Here is a 25,785-nt window from a genome sequence, read left to right as displayed (position 1 = left end):
ATAAGTATTTCCATGCAAACCAAAACCCACAACTGCAATCCCTCCATAGTCATTATAGGATAGAGCCAAATGCCTGTAACAGTGACAGAGACCGCCAATGCAGAAAACCAAAAAGCAATTTCAGCTGAGCTGCGCCTTGCATACAGAGGGATCCCAATGCCTTTACTATAGAACATACACCACATTCAGAACAAACTCTCAAACCAAGAAGGTAGGTAGGAAGGAAGGAAGGAAGGAAGGAAGGAAGGAAGGAAGGAAGAAAGGAAGAAATAAAAGGTTCATGGGTGCTTTCAGATGAGTTTTTTATTGCACTATTGCCCTGTCTCATTCCCAGAATTTAAGGGGGAGTCCAGATGATATTGTCTTCCATTTGTCACCCTCCTGTGTTTTCCCACCTCTTCTTCCATCTTTTTTTCTTAACACAGAAAACCCATTAAGGGGAAAAAAAGATGGAATAGATGCACAATGCCTTCTGATTGGTAGCATTAGGAGCCCTCCATGTGGAAGCACCCTAAATCTTTAAGAATCTAGCGGTGGATTCTGATAAGCACTTGAAAGTCCTTTTAAATCTGCATATTTCATCCACCAGTCCTGGGTCAGAGTTTCCCCTTTCTTAGGGCTGCTCTTGCCCATGGCTCATCTTTAAAACTTAGTTTTGCAAGAAAATACGAGATAGATAATTTCCCTAGAACCAGCTGAGACATAATTAAAATAACAATCTGGTGGTATATGCATTCACTTGGCCATTATGGCCAAAATACTACGGTGAACAGTCTCTTGAGTAGTGAATAAAGAAAAAAATATATAGCTATGTCAAATGAAAGCCTTGTCTGCATTGATTTTTTTTTTAACCATTGGATTATGTCCATTTGAAGCTTCTCCAAAACACATCTAATCTGCATTGCCTGTCTAACACAATTAGGGGTGGTGTTGCTACATTGTAAATAAAGACAAGACATTTTCCCCTTAAGTATTTATTATACACAACAAATAGATGAGAACAGAAATCCACAAACAGGACCATGTATTTCTCATCTGTGGATTGAGCCTATCATATTACCTTCCTTGTTCTTTGCATCTTTCTTCATTTTCCCTGTTCAAAAACTCAAAACACATACCGAAGTAAACACTGTTTATGTTTCTTTGCTTACACATTGTAATTTGACAGTCCTGCAAATCTCCAATGTAATTTTGTGATTAGCATTCCAAGACCAGAAAGCAAAACCAAGTCTATTTTATGCAAATGGAGCATGTCCCTATTTGACCAGAGTTTGCATGTTTCAAACATGCCAGCCAATGCAGCTTGGCCAGAATCCAAAGAGTTCTTTTAGGCATGCCCAAAAGCTTGGACATGCCCAGTAGAAACTTGACTCTATCCTTCTGAACAGCAGAACCCAACAACATGAACTCCTCCCATATGTGCCTGCCTGGACCCTAAGATCATCCTCCTTCTCTGGGAGCCCCTGCCAAAGGAAGTGAGGCAGGTGGCTACCAGGAAGAGGGCCTTTTCTGCTGTGGCACCCCGGCTGTGGAATGAGTTCCCTAGAGAGGTTCGCCTGGCACCTACATTGTACTTCTTCTGGCACCAGGTGAAGACTTTTTTTTATTCTCCTAATATTTTAGCATTTTAGCTTCCTAGTCTTTTAGCTTTGGTGTTTTAAATCTGTATTTTAAATCTCTTCATTGCTGCTATGTTTTATTCTGGTTGCACTGTTATTTTGTGGTTTTAAGCTTTCATATTTTATTTTGTTTTATGTTGTGCTTTGTGGTTTTAGTTTTTGTGAACCGCCCAGAGAGCTTTGGCTATTGGGCAGTATAGAAATGAACTGACTAACTAACTAACTAACTAACTAACCTGTTTATGGAACTCCCTGAGTTTCAAGAGAAGCCTGACATGTGCCATGGTGCACTGCTGTTTAAAAAATACAAGGCCAAAGAAATACAAAGCCACCATCACCATAATCCACTAAACGTTAAATAATGTACATTAGGGGTGGAGAACCGCAGGCCCAGGGGCTGACTCTGGCTCTCCAGGGTTCCCCAGAAGGCCACAGCTGTTCCTCTGGCCCCATCCCTTTTCCCTCAACCACTGATTTTTTTGGTGGTTTATTGGGTTTTGTGCATTTCCCCCCATTCTAAAAGGTTGAAATGCCTCTCTGTATGCTGAGTAACTGGCAGTCAGAGGTTTAAGCTAAAATAGGCTGGTATTTTGGTCCCACCCCTTTTGCCTTCAGCTCTGCCCACCACTGGAATGCAGCCCCCAAGAGTTTCTCCAAGATGGAATTCGGCTGTTGGGCTGCACTGCTGCTGTACATAAATTATGGATAAAAACAGGCCCTGCCCGCAGGCTTACAGTCCAAGATGATACCTATGATACTGCAGACTTGTGATGGTGTCTTAATACCAGGAAGGTAAAGGAAGGACAGACGCTGGTCCTCCCTTTTAAGTACATGACCATTATGGACAAAAGTACTATCTCAGTGTATATGAGAGCAGCAGACCTGAATAATAGTAAACCCCCCCCCCCGACTATGAACCGAAGAGCTACCTTTGGGCACACCCTGTGGAACTTTAATTTTTCTCCCCATATCATTAATTGTTTGTGAAACTCCCTTACTGTCAAAAGAGGTTTGCCATGTAGTATGGAGTGGGGGGAGGGGGTTGTAGCTTGAGAAACGCACGTTCCTTTGGGATCATGGAACAAGGGATCACTTCTTTTGATCCAGGCTACAGATATTAACAAAACAGAACCTAGGAAGCAAAAATACTTCTCCAGAAAGATGTAAATACATTTGATGAAACATTTGATAATGGTGCAAAAAATACAGATTGTATCCAAACACGTGAGGAAAGTGGATTTCTGCCCTCTGCTTCCTGAAAAGAATTTACATCCTATTCTGACAGCACAACAAATGGTTACTGAGCAGATGTGTCCACTAGGTGGAGCCATGTGATTCGAAGGCAAGGCTTCTCAATTAAATCCACCAATGAATCACAGGGGTCTTGCAGGGGTCTTGTCAGATGGTCAGCAGTTGTTGCAGGAGTCAGGGTGGAATAAGGAGGTAAGGTGTAACTTAACTGGTGATGCTGGTAATGAACTGGATGAGGGTGAACAAACTGAAGCTTAATCCAGACAAGACAAGTGCTCCTGGTTATAGAATCATAGGGTTGGAAGGGGCCTACAAGACCATTGAGTCCAACCCCCTGCTCAGTGCAGGAAGCCTGATTCCCAGGCCGTCTTCCATCCAAGGACTAACCAGGGCTGACCCTGCTTAGCTTCTGAGATCAGACGAGATCAGGCCCATCCAGTGCTAGTCATGTCGAAAGGCAGATCAAGGAATAGGGGCTTAACCTGTGCTGGATGGGGTTACACTCCCCCTGAAGACTCAGGCTCACTCTTCGGATGTGTTTCTGGACTTGCCCCTGAACCTGGATGCCCAAGTCTCTGCAGTGGCCAGGAAAACGTTTGCACAGCTGAGGCGAGTATGCCCATTCCTAGAGACGTCTGGCCATGGTCCTAGAGAGGTCTGGCCATGCCTTAGTTACATCCTGTTTGGACTACTGCAACACACTGTGTGGGCTGCCTTTGAAAACTGTTTGGAAACTTCAGCTGATCCAAAATGCTGCGGCCAGTCTGTTGATGGGAGCCAGTTACAGGGAACACATGACTCCTTTGTTACAACAGCTTCCCTGGCTACCGGTCTGTTTCTGGGCAGAATTCAAAGTGCTGGTTGACCTATAGAGTCCTATACGGTTTGGGACCAGGCTACCTGAAAGACTGCCTTCTCCCATACCAGCCTGCCCAGGTTTTAAGATCTTTGGGAAAGGCCCTTCTTTTGAGACAGCCACCTTCAGAGGTGCATTTGGTGGTGACATGAGAGAGGGCCTTCTTGGTCGCTGCTCCCAGGCTGTGGAATTCCCTGCTGAGCAAGGCTAGGTTGGCTTCATCCCTGCTGTCCTTCCGTGGGGAGGCAAAGACCTTCTTATTTAAGCAGGCCTTTAGCGTATAAGTGGCTCTGTTGGGTTGGGTGCTGTTTTTATTCTGTTATTGTTGTTCTTAACTGTGTCTTTAATGTACTTATTTCATTATTGTTTTAATCAAGTTTTTATTTATCTATGATTGTAAGCTGTTTTGAGTGCCATTTTTTTTGGTAGAAAGACAGGGTACAAATCAAATCAATAAATAAAAACCAGAGACTGAACTGGTAAATGGATACTTACAAAATTCAGATTCCATTTTCAAGTCTCCTAAACAAAAAGGGTTTGGCTTGTGATCTTAAATCTTCCCTTTCACTCCTTAAAATATGTTCCACCACCTAATTTTGTTTATGTTGTTGCTGAAAACACCTTCGGGGTGATCTAGCAGTAACTATTCTTGTGCAAATGACAGTGAAATTAATGACAGTTAATAGCAGCTGGTGCAATAGTGGTGAGAAGGTAAGATGTACTGAGGGAGGGGTCAATGACGGTGTCTTGCCCAAGGGCCCTCAAACACCTGGAGCTGACACTGCACATAGGAAAGGTCAAACCTCCCCACCCAGCCATTTCCCCACCCCTACATTCCCAGCCCATGGGATAAATAAACTCATTTGGAGCGTCTCAAGTGCACAGCTGAATATGTCAACTTTCCCCCTCATTTTCAAATCACTTGAAATCAATACTAGCAGCTTCTCTCCCGCACCTCACAATCTGCCCCTAAGCTTTATCTTGTGACTCTCTGTGCAGAGCACATAATTTATCACCATGAGATGGCAGCAGGCACAACAAAAGGCCAACACGGATGTGTATAAATATGGAGTTGGCTAGAATGAGGGGTGGAGGGGTTGGGGGGACTTTCAGCAGTTCTGCCAAAGTCAGAGGCAAGGACAGATGATGATATAACTTACATTATTTCCAAAGAAGTCACCATGGAGCAAGTGGGAGCTATTACAAATTTACAATGGTCTACTTGGCCAACTTGTTCATGGCCCAGAATGAGATTTTTCATGAGAAAACTAACATAGTGCTCCTCCAGCAATGCTTTGCCCTCGAGGTCACAGGGTGTGGGCAGAGAGCAGGGGATTGCTGGCGCTCTTCATTTAAACACACAGCTTCATTTAAAAATGATTTGTTACATGTGAACCATGTGAGAGATAGTATTGCCAGGATGGGAATGGGTGCCAAGGGTAACATCTATCCCATGATATAATTTGACACCATTATTTAGGAAAGACCTTGCAGTGCACTCAGTTTTCCCACTCAGATTTAATACTGCTAGTAGGATCGCACTATTGCTGGTGATACATGGAGACACAAGCAAGCCATTGAGGAATCCTCTGCAGCTGTATGTGTGCCATATTGCTACCTTTTCAAGGACTTCAAGGGCCACTGAACTGCCATGCTCAGTTTGTACATCCAGGGCCGGCATCAAGGGTAGGCATGGTCAGGCATCTGCTGAAGTTCCACACTCCAGCAGGGGATGACTGACAAGAGCCCCTTAGAACTGCTCCTTCTCTTCACCATTGCAACCTGCTTATTCACCTGCCTCTTGTTCTGGCCCAGACAATGGTGGTGGTGAAAAGGAGGAGCAGTAGATGCCACTGCCTACTTGCTCACTGGTTGTCTGCTTGGCAAGCAAGCAGGTGGTGACAATGCTGAAGAAGAGGAAGGTAGACACTGGTGTCTTGCCCACTGATGGTGTCTTGCTTAAGAGCAACAAAACCCTGGAGCCAGTACTGTGTGGATACTGTGTGCATCTTGGGGTTCCTGGATGACCTGGTTTTATAAGTTCATACTGCGGACTAGTTGCAGTGTTACATTTTAAAGACAAAGGTGTTGCACCATGCCAGGGTGCATTCGATTATTTGTTGGTATTAGATTATTTGTTGGTATTGCCTGCACTTCTCTCCTGTCATCACATATATATTAAGAGCAAACTCAGTTCTCCAAATGCCAAGCCTTATGTAATAGTTTTGCAGAAGTACACAAAATCCGTAGAACCCTGCCCCCCCCCCCCCCCCCGGATGGGGAAAAAGCCAAATTAGACCAGTGAGGAGAGAGGAGGAAGGTGAATGGAATTGGCTGGCTGGCAATCGCTGGTGAAAAGACAGATGTTGGCTGAATCTAGGGATGTACAAGAATTTTCTTTTGGTTTGTTTGTGACCAGAACTTGGCCTTTTCACGCCCCCAAATATGAGTATATTTTGCGAACAAAGCTCGCACATTCCTGAGCTTGCAAAGTTGGTTCGAACTCACATAAAGACTTCCAAAGTGCACATGCTCTAGTCAATGGGAGAAAAGCAGGCATCTGGGTGTGCACTTTAAAAAGTATGTCCCCAAATGTATCCCTTTTGGGTTCAAACAACAACAAGGGCTCGCAATTGGGACCGAGCTTTAAGATGGAAGTGAAGGCACCTCAACAAGTTGAGCTTCACTGATTATCCCATCCCCAGCCGAAGCGGCCCGGCTGGCTTCAAAAGGTGCTGATCAGCTGGCAAATCTTGGGAAGTTTTGGAAGGCATACGGGGAGCTGCAGGGGAGAGGAGAGGACGTGTGAAGTCCCATTCCACAAGCAGTAGCCTTCTGTATGCAGTAGCCCATTTCTGGAACCAACCCATTGTCTATGGAGATGTGGGATTCCCCTTCACACATCACGCAAACCATGGCCTGAACTCACATAAAGACTGAAGCAGCACTTATTCGTGGGTCACTGAGATAATGGAGTTCAACATCTTATAGAGAGGAAACATTCTACAACTATTAACTTGCATTCAACTTTTTAAAAGCAAATTTAAAACCATTACTACACACAGATTATGAAGATTATGAAGCAAAAAGGTGGCAAACAAAACTACTCCAATTGCAGAGATTACTCCTCTTCCTCATAGGCCATGAACAGAAGGTACAGAATATGAATTAAATCTGTTTAAATTTGCAGGACCACAGGAAATGTTAGATTAGAGCAAAAGAACAAAAGCATTGAGAAGCAAAAGTTACAAGCTTACTAAATTTAAGCTCCCCCCTTTTTAAACTTCTTTGTGCTTTATTCAGTCATTTTAGGACCAATGAAGTTTCTGAAATATCCATTTAGATCAGCACATAGCCAGCATGTTATAATATTGAAGAACCATGCCCACCCGCAAGCATGTGCTCTTATGGAAAATAATCACCAGCAAAAGGTTGACCTTTACTTTAACATCATCATGAGACTGAGATGATGACCAACTTGATGAGGACGGGGACTTCAAGCACAATGAAGAGTAGGATACCGAGTCACCATCAGCTTTCAATTAAAGATGTTCTCAATTTTACTTTATAGATATGCTGACTTAGATGACAGTAGCAGCATTATCTCAGCTGTTTGAAATAGCTCAACAATTAAAACTTGTGATAATATACTTATCGGTATCAGTTCAATCACTCCTAAATTACTCCTAAATCACTTTAATGACTCCTAACAGAGCAATCCTATGGAGGTCTTGCAGGTGGGGTGGGGAAAAGCATCCCAGGTGGAGGAAATGACATTTCTTAAGCTCTGCCAAGCTCATGCCAGCCAATGCAGAAGGTGGGGTTAGGGCTTTTATCCTCCATAATTGTTTTTCTGTTCACAATCATCCTTTTTTAATTGTCTCCCCATTGGTTTCAGCTGGTACAGGTTTTCTTCCTTGTCAGGGGTATGTTGGGGGAATGGGAGTGTTTTGGATCCAGCAGATCCAAGACCTCTCCAATTGCCCCCTACCACCATAGGAGCAATGATGGCAGAGGAGTGATAGCAACAGAGCTTTCGGTAGCAGCACTGAGGAGGCCTCCAGCGGTGAACCTCCTTGTCTGCCTGCAGACCTCCATCTCTACAGGTGGAGAAGGAGGTCCAAAAGATCCAAAAGCCTTTCAGCTGCCTTCTCCAGAAGCGTAGGACTCAAAAGCACATAAAGGAAGGAATATTTCTTTTCTTTTTTTTAGGTGAAAAAATGTTATGAAAACCAGTTTAATACATTTATCATTGCCTTTGCTTTGAATTGTTCTTCCAAATAATAGAGAAGCCTATGTTACTCGTAAATGTGTGTTCTTAAAAAGGAAATGGGGGGGGGATTGCACAATGCTGTTCAAGACTAAACAAAAGGTTAATGCAGGTCTGCTCAACTTGCAACCCATCAAGTCAAACCCTTAAAGGTGGCCTAAAATGATCTTAAATAAATAACGCAAGACAGACAGAAGTGGGGGGAGACAGGGGAAAGAAGGGGTGTCAATGTTTATGACTGAAAAAAACGAGGTGTTTTGTCAATAACGTTTGTCTACCATTAATCACCTTCTCATAGAGTAGACTTCACCATCCTGGTGTCTTCCAGATGTGTTGAGCTGCAACTCCCATAATTTCCATCTAGCATGGCTGGGAATTATGGGGGTTGCAGTCCAACACATCTGAAGGGTTCCAGGTTGGGAAGGCTGTCACAGAGGAACTGCACACAGGCTTCTGAGAAATGCCAGGACTTGTCAGGCACCTGGTAGGCCACACTGAAATGGCTGGTGGACTGTATTTAGTGTGAATGGTCACATGTTATACATGCCTAGATTTAGGTTACTGTATTGTATCTGGGGGGTTTTTCTTACTCTTTGAATAGGAAATAGGATCTGGTACAATTCACATGCAGGTTCCTTACCTGGAGCCCTTCTCTGACAGCTTCAAGAAGATAGGGAACAATGGAGTAGTTCCACAGGTCAGTAAACCAAACCCTAGAACCATCTACATCTATAGGGCAAGACAGGAAGAGTCGTGGACCTATGAGAATGAGAAGAAGAAAATTATGTGCTAAATATAATTGGTGAGCATGGTTTGTAGCATTTATTTTAACTATAACATCAAGCATGGAATAATAAGAGAGAGAGAGAGGAGGGTGGGGGAGAAAAAGAAAAAAGACAAGGGAGAGAGGAGGAAGGAACTTGAAAGAAATCTACATCCTCTACGAAGTTTTGGGAAATGTGTCAAGAGTTCCAAGAGATCATCCTCACCAATAGTAACATCGGAAGAACTGTGAGCCTCCAAGAACTTGTTGAGATGTTGCCAGACTTTGGGAATCCAATCTATGATCTTAATCAGTTCTGCATTTCTCATCCGACCACCAATTTCTGTTTCAATCAGTTTTCTTCTCAAGAAACGGCCAAGAAAGCCCTTGACTGGCTCAGTATGGTTGGCACAAAGTACCCATCTGAAGTTATGGTGGAGCTGAAGGTTAGGTGTAGAGGACGTTGCTTGGTTCATTGTTCCAATAATATAAGGACTATGAGAAACAGATTAGTCAGTATTACATCTAGAAAAATCTCTTAGGTCTTTTCCCCAAGAAAACATTTCATCTACTTTTTTGCTACTAACATTAAGATATAGGTGGAATCTATCCCAGACTAAGGCACGCTGGTACCACCTGCAGCCTCCAGTACTGGCTGAGTTTCTATGATGTTATGGAACGTTCCAAAACATTTCATCTGCTCAGCAAATAAAATGTTGGTGAACAGTACAGAATCTGTGAGGGAAAATGAGAAGAGTTTGGCTGGGGAAAATCCCCAGGTGGAGTGAGGAATGAAGCCAGAATGCTGAGTAGGCAGAGTAGGAGATTTGTGAAATGAGAACCTCAGTGGAAAGAGGGCTTAGAGGAAAGATGACTGAAGGAGGGGGGAAATAACAGAAGTTAGAATGAGAAGCAGGGACCCAATTCGTTGTTACTGTTTAATTTATACCCACCTTCAACAATTATTCCTTAAGGCAGATTAAGGGAAGAATAGGTAAAGGAGACAGAAGTCTAGATGAAAAGGAGACAAAGAGGTACAATATTTGGACATGGAGGGAGGCAAAAGGAAGACAGGCTGGGGAAAAACCTGACTCAAGGCCTAAGGACATGAGGGGCTCTCTGCTGTTGGCTGGAAGGTAGTGGACATGCAAGAGGACTTTACAAGCCATGAGAGGTGGAGAGAACATAGGCTAAGAAGTAGTTTAGGGAGGCTGAATTACATATACTACTTTGAACTAACCCATCAAACAACCACATCTTTGGTGACAGGTCTTACACATTTCATTTATACTGGGTTGGCTCCAGACTAAGCCAGTAATCCTATACACTTATCTGGATAGAAGCTCCATTGAACTTATTGGGACTTACTTCTGAGTAGAAGCAGAATTGCCCTGTAAGTTAGTTAAATCAACGGGATTTAAAAGTCATGACTAAAATTTCACACTGATTTCAATCGGGCCTACGTTCAGCTAACTTAGCCTGGATCCAACCCACTGTGTTCTACATGAATTCTCAGGGTATATTCCTGAAGTAACCCCCCTTTCAGCCATAAAGTTTGAGGCATAATGTGCTATTACCATTTGTGGTACTTGCAGTTCAAGAGCCCATTGAAGATCTCTCCCAGGGAGCTAACATGGTGCAAGTTGTCCAGGATGATCACCAGAGGCATTTCCACAGCATTATTTTCACTATTGCATTGGTCAGCAAGGTTGGAAAGGTACTGACGGAGTTCCTATGATGAAGATGCAAAAAGAAAAAAGGTGTTATTTCTTCCTTCCTTTCAGAGATCTCAAAAGAGATGAAACCTGTTAGATTCAGTGCTAGAACAGCCTGTTTCAAGAGTATAACACACATAAAGCCATTTTTTCTCAAGAGAAATAGCCTTTTCAATAGAATTGATAAACAATAGTAGCTCAGGAAAACTTGAGATCTTGCTTAAAAAGCTGACTTGCAGTCCCGAACTAGCCTCAAAGCATTGCCTCTCTAGGCGGTGAGACTATAATCGAATGAGAAGTGGTGTCAGGAGAGAGAGTGAAGGGCAGGAGCTACATGCCAGGATGAGGAGGACAGAAGGAGGCAAGAGGAGAAATGATGTTGGCTTGGCTTGGCAAAGCAACCAAGACACCAGCTAGTCTTCCCCACAAGCCTTCCACGGCTAACTTCCAGGTCTGAGAACTTAGTTGCACAGGTGGACTTTATGGAGGCAGACTCAGGATTAAAAATTGTTACTACAGAAGACAACGGAGGAGTCCCAAGAGGACACTGATAGTAACTGAATGTCATTCCTCACTAGATAGTAATCTTCTTCTACTATGGGCAGTTCACCAGTTTCCTTTAGGCCATACCTGGAAGAAACACCACCCACCTCTTCAAGCACAGGATTGTCTGAGGTGTAAGGGCGCATATTCCACCAAACTCTTTGCTCAATTGGGAACGTTTCCTCAATTTGTAAACAGTAAAAATATTTTGGTCATGTCAATGTCTGTGCTCACCTTACTGGACTTGTGATCCACATTAAACGTTGCAATAGCACCATCAGCCAGCTCCCTGCCCTCTCTAAGTACCATATACTCTGACAGACGATTGGCTAAGTATGTCTTTCCTGTGCCACTTGGACCAGATAAAATGATTCTCCTGTGTTCCATCAAGAGTGACACATAGCGCTGTAGTATAGGCTTTGGGATCAGAGACTCAAACACCAGACAGTCCAAACTATTCTCCACGATACCTGTAAGAACAGAGGCCATTGCTTTAAAAAGGTTGCTTGAAACTGGTTTCTAAATGTTTTAAGGATATTAATTGTCTTCCAAAAGATCTATTGTGTGCTTCACACAAGAAAAAAATCAGTAATATCCACTCCTTAAAATCACGTAAAGTCTTTTATACCTTCCCATCACTAAGCTCTTTAAAACAGTTTTTAGTTAAAGCTTATACAAGTACAATTAAAGGAGGAAAAAATTCCTATTACTTGCAAAGACTGTTAGCATCCCTTCTTACAGAAAAAGATGGTTTCTACGTCTGTTTCCCGCCTCCCAGCTGAGCAGAGCAGAGCAGAGCAGAGGAAGCTGCTCCAGCTGGTCCAGGGACTACAAAAGCAAGCAAGCTCCCAGAGAACGAGTGACCAGAGTGAATGAACAGGGGGAGCAAACAGGAGTTGGCCAGGGGAGTTCGGCAGGGGAGGTCCCTAACATTTTTTTTTTTTTTTTGTAACACACACTTCCACACCAGTGGGACTCTGCTTTTAACCTCTAGTGAGTAGAGGAGCAGGTACAGGCTAGTCTAGAACAATCAGAAAGCTAGACAAAAAAAGGGAAAAGAGGCTATGGAAGGACAGGACTCTCCAGTGGTGGTGACCTGCAAGGTGTGTGCAAATGTTTGTTTTCTTGCCTGAGAACAACATGGCCTACACCTGCAACAAGTGCAAGTTGATCACGCTGCTGGAAGAAAAAGTAAGAGGACCGGAGCGGCGACTGTCGACCCTCCAGGGAATAAGAGAACACGAAGAGTTCTTGGACAGAATGGTGGAACTACAGCAGCAAAGTGAAGACCAGAAGCTTGAAGAGAAACAGCAAGCTGCGGCAGAAGTGGGATGCTGAGGTGAGGAAAAATGCAGTAGAGGATACTCCTTGGAAAAGGGTGACAGTTAGGAGAAGAAGAACCAAACCAGTGGAAGCAGTGGAGCTGTGGAACTGATTCCAGGTACTTGAGGATGAGACTGCAGGACAGCCTGCAGAGGAAGAATCACTGGGGAACCTGCATGAGAGTGAGCAAGAGGCTGAAGGTCAGTCAAGCAGAGGCAATGAAACCCAGGCCTACAACAATAAGAACAGAAGAGTAGTAGTAGTGGGAGACTCCTTGCTGCGTGGGATCAAGACCCAAGTATGTCGCGAAGACCCGTGGACTCGCCAGGTATGTTGTCTCCCAGAAGGATGGATTAGAGATATGACTGAAAGGTTGCCTGCACTCATAAAGCCCACTGATAGGTATCCCTTTCTTCTCATCCATGTGGGAACAAATGATACCGCCAAGCGGAACTACGAAGAAATCAGGTCAGACTTTGAAGCTTTGGGAAGGAAACTCAAGAGCTTTGGGGCCCAGATAGTTTTCTCATCCATCCTTCCAGTACTTAGAAGAGGGATAGAAAGGGAAAGAAAAATACTCCGGGTGAATGACTGGCTATGAAGGAGGTGCCGGCGCGAGAGATTTGGATTCTGAGACCACGGGCTATACTTCCTGGAAGATGGGCTGTTGGCAAGGGACGGGTTGCACCTCACAAAGGATGGGAAGAATGTGTTTGGCCACAGCATGAAGAACTTCATCAGGAGGGCATTAAACTACAGGAGAAGGAGACGTAAAGTTGGGGGTAAAAATGGATGAAGGCTCATGCACCACAATGGAGAGAACAGCTCTAATAGCACCCAATAATAGTCTTCAGACACATGTAGGAAGAAAGCCACACTATGAAGCACATGGTCTTCAATGCCTATATACTAATGCCCAGAGTATGGGAAACAAACAGAATGAACTTGAACTCTTAATACAAGAGGGAAATTATGACTTGATAGGTATAACTGAGACTCGGTGGGATGACTCCTGTGACTGGAATACAGCAATTGAAGGATATAACTTGTTCAAAAAGAACAGGAGGAACAGAAAGGAAGGTGGGGTTGCACTGTATGTGAAAAATACATATCTCTGCACAGAAATACAGGAGGAGGAGCTTGGTAGCCTCATCAAGAGCATCTGGATCAAAATAAATGGAGCAAAGAATAAAAGGAACCTGGTGGTCAGAGTCTACTACCGGCCACCCAATCAAGGAGAAGACCAGGATGAAACTTTTGAAAAGCAAATAGCCAATGTTTCAAGGAAGCATGATGTAGTAGTAAAGGGGGACTTCAATTTCCCCGATATTTGTTGGGAGACAAATTCTGCAAAACATGGCCCCTCCAGGAAATTCCTGACTTGTGTGGCTGACTTCCTCCTACAGAAAGTAGAGGAAGGAAGTAGAGGATCAGCTACCTTGACTTGATCCTAACCAACAGAGATGACTTAGTGGATAAAGTAGCAGTTACAGGAACTCTGGGGGAAAGTGACCATATTGTACTTGAGTTCTTGGTTCTAAGGGAAGCAAAAGCCGAGTGTAGACAAACGCATACTCTGGATTTTAGGAAAGCTGATTTTAATAAACTCAGAACAATGATCAGTAAGGTCCCATGGCAAGCGACTCTAACGAGAAAAGGAGTCCAAGATGGGTGGGAGCTTTTAAAAAAGGAAATTCTCAAGGCACAATTACAAACCATTCCAACAAGAAGAAAAGGTGGAAGACAACAGAAGAAGCCAATGTGGCTTCACAAAAAGCTTAGAGGAGGCCTGAAAACAAAAAAGGACACATATAGGAAGTGGAAAGAAGGCCAAGCAACAAAGGAAGAGTACAGGCAGGTAGCACAGAATTGCAGGGATGGTGTCAGGAAGGCTAAAGCTGAGAACGAGCTGAGGTTAGCGAGGGATGCTAAAAGCAACAAAAAGTCTTTCTTCAGCTACGTGCATAGTAAAAGACAGAGGAAAGAAATGGTGGTTCAGCTATTAAATAAGGATGGCAAAATGAAAACAGATGACAAAGAAAAGGCAGAGGTGCTCAGTCTTCTCTGAAAAGAGGGTCTATGACCCCCTGGCAAAGGCGAAGTACAGGCTGAAGGGGCAGGATTGCAGCTTGAGATCGATAGGCATATGGTCAAGGAACACCTAATGACTTTGAATGAGTTCAAATATCCAGGGCCAGATGAACTGCATCCTAGAGTAATAAAGGAACTGGCAGAAAAACTCTCAGAACCACTGTCTATTCTCTTTGAGAAATCATGGAGGACGGGTGAAGTGCCAGATGACTGGAGGAGGGCTAATGTTGTCCCTATCTTCAAAAAGGGCCAAAAGGAGGAACCTGGGAACTACAGACCAGTCAGTCTGACATCAATCCCTGGGAAAATTCTGGAGCAGACGATAAAGCAATCCATCTGTAAGCACCTTGAAAACAATGCAGTGATGACTTGAAGCCAACATGGATTTGTCAAGAACAAATCCTGCCAGACAAATCTGATCTCACGTTTTGATCAAGTAACCTCCCTTGTGGACTGTGGGAATGCTGTAGACATAATATACCTAGACTTCACCAAAGCTTTCAAAAAAGTCATAGAATCATAGAATAGTAGGGTTGGAAGGGGCCTACAACGCCATCGAGTCCAACCCCCTGCTCAATGCAGGAATCCAAGTCAGAGCATCCCTGACAGATGGCTGTCCAGCCTTGTCTTGAATGCCTCCAGTGTGGGAGACCCCACCACCTCCCTAGATATCAAGTGCCCCATTATATCTTGATGAGCAAACTAGCTCAAAGTGGGCTAGATGAAACAACGATCCGATGGATCCACAGTTGGCTACAGAATTGGAGTGAAAGAGTGCTTATCAATGGGACCTTCTCAAACTGGGGAGAGGTAACGAGTGGGGTACCACAGGGCTCAGTCCTGGGCCCAGTGCTCTTCAACATTTGGATTAATGACTTGGAGGAGGAGGTGCAGGGAATGCTGATCAGATTTGCAGATGACACAAAATTGGGCGAGATAGCGAATACTTTGGAAGACAGAAACCACATTCAAAATGATCTTGACAGACTGGAGCACTGGGCAGAAAACAACAGAATGACATTTAATAGGGATAAATGCCAAGTTCTGCACCTAGGAAAAAGAAACCAAATGCACAGTTACAAGATGGGGGGTACGTGGCTCAACAACACTACAAGCGAGAAGGATCTTGGAATTGTTGTCGATCACAAGCTGAATATGAGCTAACAATATGATGTGGCTGCAAAAAAGGCAAATGCTCTTTTGGGCTGCATTAATAGAGGCATTGCTTCCAAATCCCGTGAAGTAGTAGTTGCTCTCTACTGAGCACTGGTTAAGCCTCATCTTGAGTACTGTGTCCGGTTCTGGGCACCGCACTTTAAGACAGATGCAGACAAGCTGGAGAGGGTTCAGAGGAGGGCAACAAAGATGATCAGGGGACTGGAAACAAAGCCCTATGAAGAGAGACTGAAAGAACAGGACATGTTTAGCCTTGAGAAGAGAAGACTGAGGGGAGTTATGATAGCGCTCTTCAAGTACTTGAAAGGCTGTCACAAAGAGGAAGACCAGGATCTCTTCTCGATCATCCCAGAATGCAGGACACGGAATAATGGGCTCAAGTTACAGGAAGCCAGATTCCAGCTGAACATCAGGAAAAACTTCCTGACTGTTAGAGGAAAACAACAATGGAACCAATTACCTAGGGAGGTGGTGGGCTCTCCCACACTGGAGGCATTCAAGACGAGGCTGGACAGCCATCTGTCAGGGATGCTCTGACTTGGATTCCTGCATTGAGCAGGGGGTTGGACTCGATGGCCTTGTAGGCCCTTTCCAACCCTACTATTCTATGATTCTATGTGAAATCAAGTGGCAGTGGGGGGCAGAGGGAGATAATTTAATACAAAAGGACAATGCACATGGCATTCTCTTCTATATCAACATGTTGCCAACAAGACATGGTGCTTTTTGTTGACTAGTTAATTATTTGGAGCAATATACAAGTTAAGCTTCCCAAACAGTTCTGAAACATGTCAGAATTCAGACATGTATATTGGGGTTAATACAAGTTGACCGGTGAAAGAGTGGAAAATATGCACAAACTAACAGGAGCCAAGAAACCAACAACACCAACCAGGCCATATTGATATGCTGGAAAGTGTGACATGCCCAGACATATTTTGTAGGTATACATTTGTTTCATATGCTGTCTCAGAGATGTGCAAAACATACATATTCCCAAGTAGGGCAAATGTATGTTGACTGGGAAAAGTAGATATTATGCTGTTGACCTTGCCCAGTTGTGCAAGGATCATTCAGGGATTATGCGTGTTGGCAACAGAATCTGCCAAGTCTCCTATTCATGCTGTCAGACTGTGCTGAGTCACAGCCAGTCACGCATGTCCTCCTCCAAGATACTCCATCCCATTTCATTCCCCTCCTCCCCCACCCCATTTCTGGGATTATTTCCCCCCAAATGACGCTTAATATTCCATGGCTACAGAGCAGATTCAGTTCTCATTTAACTGTGGGGTTGAGGGTGGGGAGGGGTTGCCCCCTTAGGTGTTTTATTTTTTTAATTTCTGCAAACCTCAGGGTTCTCCAAGCATATTGATACCTATCTCTTGTTTCTCGGTGGCTGCAAAGCCACCAGCACTCATTACCTGAGTTTGCTATTAGAGGGAATGATATCTTTTCAGAAGAACTTGCACTGGAGAAAATTTATGCAATGTCAGCAGGCAGAGCTGACTGACTCAGAAAACAGAGCCAGCAATTCTTAAAAGCCAGCAGATAGACATTTAGTTGGGCGATCACATGGATATGGAATGTTTAGCACCCAAGCTAAAAATAATCAAGATTAAACATTTGTGTGAACAGCTGTATATCTGGAAGGTGTAAATGTTTTACTAGCTTACCACAAAATGATTGAAAGAATACTGCAGTCATATAAAAATACCGTTATCATAAACTGACTCTTACAAGTCTAGCATTAGCTTGGTATGGGTTTCTCTTATGAACTCTACAACCCCTAAAGCAACATCAGGTTGTTATAGAGCAATGAAGTCAAGAAAAACGAAACAGCAGGTAACTCAAGAGATGAGGTAGAACAAGCCAAATAATTTCTTTTTGGCTGGTTTATCATTGTTAGTTCTCTCAATCATTTGAGTCAATCATTTGAGGTCACAATCCTATGCAAATTTGTGGGAGTATCGGGTGGTATACAATTAACCCATCCCACCAATGGAATAGCTTCCATCAGTGGATAGGAGAGGATGTCCTGCTGCACAAGTGGTAGCCGCTCGTGCAACATAGGATTCTGTCCCCTACGCACACTTATTTACCATGCTTATGAACCAATATGTTCAGCAGGACCTATTTCCGAGTAAGTATGCATAAGATAAGGCTGCACAAGGAGAACCATGTTTCTTCTGTACTAGTTAACATCCATGATATAAATGCAAGTCATCAGCCTCCCCTTTTGTGTGTAGAAGGGAAATATTCTATGTGTATCATGAGGCATTTCCTTCCATTGGGAATGAGAATAGAAAGCCACTGGATACATACAGCTTCCTGTCACATCCTGTAAGTCAGAGGAGAGCAATCTCTTTTTATCTGAGGGCTGGATTCCACACCCCATTCCCCGGACCAAGCTGGTGGGCTAAATGACATCAAGGAAGTGGGACCCCTGACATCAAGGGGGTGGTGCCCCTCCCATGACATCACTGGGCACTGTGCCGACCACTTCCCCACCCCCCTTCATGCAGAGAGGGGAACAGAGCTCTGTGCCTCTCCCTGCATGGAGAAAGTGACTCAGCTAGCCCTTCCATGAGCTGGCTCCTGCAAGCGATGGCCAAGTCAGGCACCTTCTTCCCACACTGCTTATGTCTCAGTTGGGATGCGAGGAGTGTGGGAAGGGACCTGGCTGGGGCTTGGGACTCAGAGATAATATGGGGATGGGTCCCGTGGAGGGTGCCCAACTTTTTGCAGGCTGGATTGGGCACTTCCATGGGTCAGATTAGACCTGCTGGTCAGAGGTTGACCTCCCCTGCTGTAAGTGTATATTACAATCCATTTTTTTTGGACCGAAGCTTCAGAGATTTTAGCACAGACAGGGAAGCTTCACTGGGTTGCAAGGATCGTTCCAAAGCCCTGTTGTTTTTTGTTTGGCTGATCTCTCTTACAACAGAGAGCATTTCAGGGATAAGCAAATTACACTGGCTAACAAGAGCACTGCATAAAAAGAGATTCTCTTTAATTCAGGGGAATGCTTTGTGCACATATCTCCATTATTTACACAACTCCAAACAACAGTATGGTTATACATACTGTTTTCCTTTGAACAGGGGTACAACAGAGCACATGAATGTGGCTGCATTTGAAACTGCTCACTGATAGTGACATGCAACTTAAGGAAAAGCATTATGTAGTCAAGAAAGAAAGGAAGTAAGGTAATTAAAATCTGCTTGATTCCTCTGAGGTTCCTGCAATGCTGAAGACTGGCAAGACCTGTAATTACAGAAAGCTGTAACAAATTGATAATCTATAATTTACCTTTGATAGTCACTGAGATGGTGTTGTTTTCACCAACCAGATAGCCACAGGGCAGCAGCTCAGGTGTCTCTGTGCTATTTGTGCGAATGATTTCCCCAATGCTGTATCCCAGGACACTGTCTGAATTCAACCCAAGCTGACTCACAGGATCGACATGAATGATGTATTCCTGTGACAGGGAAGTGGAAAAGGCGAAAATAAAGTAACCTTACCATCAGGGTTCTTGGCTTTAATAATGAAACTTCATAACTAAGTACATTTTTCATATTCGAAAGGAATTAATTTCAACAGCAAAGGAGCTACCTCCAAAAACTAGATATGGAAAAAAAGAAACCTGAATCCAAAGCCCATTTTAGTCAAAGCAAATGTTCACACCCATTTGTGTGAACACTACCAAACTGAGAAAGGTATAGAGAGGAGAAGGTTCTAGTCCCCACTCAGCCACGGAAGCTCACTGGGTAACTTTGGGCCAGTCACAGACTCTCAGCCCAACCCACCTCACAGGGTTGTTGTTGTGAGGAGAAAATGGAGGAGGAGGAGGACTATGTACGCCGCCTTGGGTTCCTTAAGGAGGAAAAAAAGGTGGGATAGAAATGTAATAAATAAAGGTAGTGGGTTTGTGCTATATATATATATATATATATATATATATATATATATATAAATAAAATAAAAATCACACAGCAAGTCACTAGACACTGATTATCATGCCTAGTTCCTGGATAAGAGTGTTAATATAGGACTTTTCTTTAGAGGTGAAACATTTTGTATTTGCATTGTATCTTTAAATTGGAAAAGCACACGCATAAACCTGTAACTGTGTGGTGGGACAAAATCCCTGTATTCATTATATCTGAGAGGCAATACACCTCTGAGTTCAAGATGCTATGGGGAAACAAGAGGGGATGCCATAATATTCATGCCTTAGTTGTGAGCTTCCACAGGCATCAGGTAGGATACTTTTGGATAGGGTGTTAGATTAGATGGAGTTTTGATCTGATACAGCAAGGCTGTTCTTATGCTCCTCTTTGAAGACCATGGCATAAACGTGTAAAGCAGTGATGTGCATCTTCCCCTGTGGTGGGATGCAAGACATCACAAATATCAGGGGAAACATATGAGCTGCCACTTTAAATATTACAATGGAACAGCCTTCTCCAACTTGGTGCCTTTCACATGTTTTGGACTACAACTCCCCAAATTTCTGACCATTGTCCATGCTGGCTGGAGCTGATGGGTGCTGAAGTCCAAAACATCTGGAAGGCACCAGGTTGGGGAACACTGCAACAGAAGCATGAGTTTCCCATATTCTCTTTTGGTATTTCTTTGAATATTTGAAGTAGCAGAGATTGAATGCTTTACTTAAGGTCAAGAAGTTTGAATCACTAAAGAAGATATGCATCTCATATTCTGTCCAATTTCTTTTTTAATTTTGATTTTGTATTTGCAATGTTGCAATACAACAGTATTCACAGCAGAACAAAACTTAACATACAAACCACAGCCAGTATTTATTGCCTTTTCTACACGGGGCTATTAATCCACTGTTCCTAGTTTTGGTTTCATCACAGAACTGAGATTTGAGCACGACATGACAAGCTTTTCCTTTCCTGGTTTTCTGCTACATAACCTCTAGGTGGCCCTGTGGTATAGCGGAATAGTGCAATTACACAGGTGGAAAAATGTTTCTTTTCGCTTTCACAAATAATATTGTATTTCCCCTGCTCTAAAAAACTCACCAAAAGTGCTGTTTAAAAACAGAAGCGAAACTGTAGGGTCACAATATCATCTAAAGAACCCATAAATAACTGTCCGTAGGAAATGACAGGTGCACAACAAATGCCTTGTGTAGAAAAGCTCAGTATGGTGAAAATAACACTATTTACCTTAAACAGCCTTCTGACAACACCATCCAGAACATCCCATTTGGTCTTTCCACTGACCCCGATACAGCCAATAAGGAAGAGGCGAGGCCTAGAATCCTAAATGCATACAAACGTGTTAAAAGAAAGCTAGACTCGGCAATTTTGTTTTTCAAACATGCCTATGCTTCCCATGTATTGTTATCATGATCCAGGAACTCTGGTGTCCAGACTTGGGCTGAACTCTACTGCCCTATATGTATACATCTGCTGCCCTGACTTCTTCTGTGACTTGGGGAACCCTCTGCATGCTGGAAATTCGCCACAGAGATGCAAACAGGGCCTACCCTAGACCAGGGATGGGAAATATGTAACCCTCCAGGTGTTGCTGGACTGCAATTCCAATCATCCCTCACCATTAGCTATGCTGGCTGGGGCTGATGGGAGTTGCAGTCCAACATCATCTGGAAGACCACATGTTCTGCACCCCTGCTCTAGACACAAAGAATTCTGTATGTGCACTGGCACCTCAATAAAGCTTGTATCATGCCACTAAACTCTAGCCTAGTGCAATCTGTTTCGAGCTTAACATTGTAAAGTAAATATGGAATCAGGCATTTTTTTCCTTGTCCTAACCATTCTTTCCATATTCAGCTGACAGGTCATTGTGGTTACAAAATAAGACTATCAGAATTTTATGGTAGTACAAATAATAATAATAATAATAATAATAGTTGTTGTTGTTATTATTATTATTATATCCTCCATAATCAGCAAGTACTTGACAAAGCCAACGTCATACAATAAACATCATCAACAAAACAACAGACAACAAAAATGCCATTGAAAACAAGCCACATAACATATAAGTTCTATCAGTTCTTCAAAGACTACTGAGAAAGGTTTTACTCTTCCTCCTGAAAACCTGGAGGGCTTGGTCCAAGATAAATCTCTCTGGTATGGAAGCACTGAGCTATCTCTTGGGTTGGATTCAGAGGTTCTTTTTCTGACTTAGTACAAGACCCTTGCGTGAGAAAAGAGAATTGAAATCCAGGTGTGCTTCTGTTTGCTCAAGGCATTACACAATCTCTTGCCCAGTCACACAGTTGTCTGCTATCTCTTCCACAATGGTGCACAGAACAATGCGCTGCCAAAATTTATTTTGCTAGCACAGCTCTAGGTCCAATCCACTGGTATAGCTTAAAACCTATAACCCATAATTTATAAACCAGGGTTGGGCAACACGCAGCCCCACATGGGTCACATGCAACCCCCCTGCTGCCCCAAATGCAGTGGCAAAAAAGTGCTGCATTTTCACTTTTAAACAAGGTGCACAGGGAATGCAAGCCATGTTTTCACACACAATCATGTCCCCCTGGGGCTTTGGGAGCCCAATTTTGCATTTAAAGTGAAAGTGTGGGTTTTTTCTTGCCCCGAAAACAGCAGTGGGGTGTGTCTGTGTGTGGCTCCCCACAGGTGGAATTTGACCCCTGGACCTTCTGGAATTGCCCACTCCGGCTACAAACATTGACTTGTGTCTGGAAGTAAACCAGCAGCCAGGGCAGTTTGCAGAGAATCTGCTGAAATATGTCTTCCTCTTTGATATAATGAAATCTTTGAGAGTTGATCCCAAGTAAAAGATTTTAGTGTAAAATTAGAAATGTCCTCCCATATGGCACTGCAAGCTTCCTCTAAACTTGACAAGTGAGTTTTGTTGACAGACAGGTGCTTCTTTCATTGCCCTGCACCTGATCTACGTCTTGGATCACTTCCCACTAATATTAGGGATTTTAAAAAAAAGATAATTTTAAACCAGTGAACAAGAGGAAGGCCATAGGGCATTTTCGAGCTTATACAAGACAGAACTTGAAAATCTCTTTCCTCAGAGTTAAGTGTGTTTAATTCAGTTTCCCTTTTATTCATTCCAAGTTTCTAAGGCGCTAACAGGTTGGGACTTTGCACCACTTAGAACACCCACAGTTGCTGTCACCGTGTCTAGACTAGTACCCCAATCACAACGATTCTAATGACAGAAGGTGCAAGGCAGGTCCCAGTGGGAACTGATCTTTGGGGAATGGAAGCACTTCTGAAAACATGACCATTCCTTACACAGTCTTTTAAAACTAAGAGGATGATTCCAGTATTACATAATTCCCTGTGATCAGCAGAAAGAGATTCTTGCAGAAGACACTTGGGGAAAAAAGTGTTGGCAGTGGAAATGAAATCGGGAGAGTGATACTCTGCTGATATTACCTGGAATTTCTGTAGAATCTCTATTCTCTGGAACACCCTGTAGTTTTCCTCTCCCCATGAAAGGGAATTTTTCACTTGTGGACAAAAAGAATAGCTTTTTTTGCCTGTGGCCAGACACATTCTAAATTCCACTTCACTCCTGATCAGTGCCCAGAGATGTCTGATAATCTTGAAATGACAGTCTGGCTGGTAAGCAGAAGTGTATGTTTGCAGGTTGCAGTGTCAGCTCCAGGTTTTGGGGCTAGACACCCTCAATGGGACCCCTCCCTAGGTGACTCTGCCTCCTCACCACCATTGTCACCAGTTGCTATTGCTCCACATCATCCCCTTTCTCATCATTGCTACCACTTGCTTGCTTGGCAGGCAGAGAGCCAGTGAGCAAGTAGGCAGTGGCATCTCCTGCTCCTCCTCTCACCACTACCACCGTCTGGGCCAGATGGAGAGGCCAGTGAGCGACGCAGGTTGCCATGGTAAAACTGAGGAACAATTCTAGGGGGCTGTTGTCAGTGGACCCCTGCTGGACTGCTCTCGGCAGGGGCCTAACCATGCCTACCCTTGACATCACCCCTGGTAGGTAGATTACACATTTATGACACAGCAGCAGCTAGTCCTTACTGTGCCAAACACGAACATGCTTTAAGCGTTTCCTCTTAACTTCCATTCTGTTTAAGCATGACATTCCTCTGTCACCCAGCGTTTAGGTCTCATTACTCAGCCATTTCCTACAACTAGCCTGGCCTTTTCCCTGACTTGGTAGTTTCCTATGTGTAAGGACGTTTTTTTCCCATGGGGGAACATTCCACCATGCGAACCCTTACCTGCAGTCTGATACGGTACAGCCCAGACATAAGTTTATTATCCTTCAGTGGAATGTAGGACTTGGCTGGCTGAGACAGACCTGATATTTGGGCTGTCTTCTTGAAAAAAGCAAGGTATGGACACCAGGACTATTCCCAGAAATGCATCTGGTTAACTAACACCACTTTACCTTTCCACATGTTAGCAGTAAAACTACACCACAGGAGCCAAAGTTATTTAAACTCACTTCTTTCCATTTCACATCATCCTGGAAGCTGATGACTATTTTAACATGCCTGCCACCTTCTTTCCTCGAAGAACCATCACTGGGGTCATCCAGAAGCATGTCTGTGAACAGGAAGCACAAATTATCTTTTAGTTACATATGGACAGCCAGGAAGGAAATACTCTTGACTTAGCCTGCTTGATGAATATATGCAGAGCTGTGTGTACTCTGTCTGGGCTTAAAAATCAAATATTCTGTACGAAGAAAAGTGGAAATCCACAATAGGCATAAATTATGCAAATCAAGGAAATTCACATATATTTTCTTGTTTTGCGTAATTTATTATCTATCTCTTAAGCACTGGGGAGGAAAATAAATTATGCAAAGGAGTGAAATCCTGTCCCAAACTGCTCAAAAGCCTTCTGATCCCTACTTTGGCTTCTGGAACTTCACCAGACATACTTTATAGCTTATCTTTGCCACCACATGGGATAGAAACATGCTTTACCCCCCAAAAAAGGAAAGAAAAAAAATTGAGATTTTCAGACTGCTTAATTCTGTGAATACTGCCAATTTCTGTGCTTCCAAAATTGTAGAGTACATACTTCTTTGAATATATAGACATATAAATGTAAAGTCATCCCTAGCAACCTGGATTAGGAGTGTAAAACAAATGAGGGAAGATCACAGAGATATTAACACAGTTTCCTCTCTTGAAAAAATGCATGAGCATGATTCTGCGTAGCCAGAATGCTGCACTTCAAAGTGTAAAAAAACATGACGATTATATTGTAATGGAAGGGTTTATCCCAGCATTTCCACTTTCACATCTTACCCATTAGCTATCTGTATGCTCTTTTATTTATTTGGGCTACAGGATAAAACCTGCCCACTGCCCTTTGCATGTACTCACCGAGACTAGCTGACTCTGTGAGATTCAGGCTGTGCTGGGAGAGACCCATAGACTGCCTTGGAGAGGATGAAATGGAAACCTGAGACTGGGCCCTACTACAGCTGCCTTGGTTTTCAGACTTCAGACGGTCATTTTCTGCTTTTAGTTTCTCAATCTCACTCTAGATTAGAAAAAACAAATGGTCAGTGAAGAAAACTGAAGGCACACACAATTTTGGCTATTTCGATATATAGTTAAGTGTATATATCTGTCAGTGATCTGGTATGCACATCATGGTGGCAAATCGTGGTTCTTTAACCCACAATTCGAGGGAATGAGTGCTGCCTGTGAGGTGCTTCTGGTTTCTGTAAACAACCTCCAATTGGAGGTTGTGAGCATGATGTGCAAGTGTGGGCTGCTGGGTTGTTTAGCAGCTAAACAACCCAGTGGTCAACCTGTGGTTTGTTGTTGGAATAGTTACTGGGTTGTTTAGCCCCTAAACAACCCGGGGTCCAAGTTCACTCATCATGCTCACAACCTCTGATTGAGTTGATTGGAGATTATTTACAGAAAATGGAAGCAGTGCACGTCCAGGCAAATCGTGGATTAATTAGCCCATGATCTGCCACCATGACATGTGAATTGGCCCAATGTGTGTGTATATATATATGTATATGTATGTATGTGTATGTATCGGGGGTAGGTAATGTGGTGCCTAGCTGCCCACCGAGGCACCCTATTCCTCTCAATTTTTATTTAAAAATATTTTTATATTTTCTTCCTGGCAGCTAGGATTGCTTCAAAGTGACGTGGGAGCCTGTAGCTGCTGCCATCTTAA

General features: G+C 43.4%; 1 protein-coding gene across 1 annotated transcript in view; it reads right to left on the bottom strand.

The window, feature by feature from the left end:
• NAV2 (neuron navigator 2) overlaps nucleotides 1-25,785 on the bottom strand; it is a 368,840-nt gene that overhangs the window by 7,079 nt on the left and 335,976 nt on the right. Inside the window, exons 27-34 of the mRNA XM_084852298.1 lie at nucleotides 24,969-25,128; nucleotides 24,077-24,177; nucleotides 20,803-20,898; nucleotides 18,917-19,085; nucleotides 11,252-11,487; nucleotides 10,337-10,491; nucleotides 8,986-9,254; nucleotides 8,637-8,755 (exon numbers count right to left, since the gene is read on the bottom strand). Of these exons, the coding sequence (XP_084708424.1) occupies nucleotides 8,637-8,755; nucleotides 8,986-9,254; nucleotides 10,337-10,491; nucleotides 11,252-11,487; nucleotides 18,917-19,085; nucleotides 20,803-20,898; nucleotides 24,077-24,177; nucleotides 24,969-25,128 (1,305 nt within the window). The remainder of the gene's footprint in view (nucleotides 1-8,636; nucleotides 8,756-8,985; nucleotides 9,255-10,336; nucleotides 10,492-11,251; nucleotides 11,488-18,916; nucleotides 19,086-20,802; nucleotides 20,899-24,076; nucleotides 24,178-24,968; nucleotides 25,129-25,785) is intronic.

This window comes from Heloderma suspectum, chromosome 1, assembly GCF_057233095.1.
Source record: "Heloderma suspectum isolate Gila_16-S chromosome 1, 16-S_ref, whole genome shotgun sequence".
NCBI lineage: Eukaryota > Metazoa > Chordata > Lepidosauria > Squamata > Helodermatidae > Heloderma > Heloderma suspectum.
Note: the sequence above shows the minus strand (reverse complement) of the source record. Positions and strands in the feature narration are given on the sequence as shown.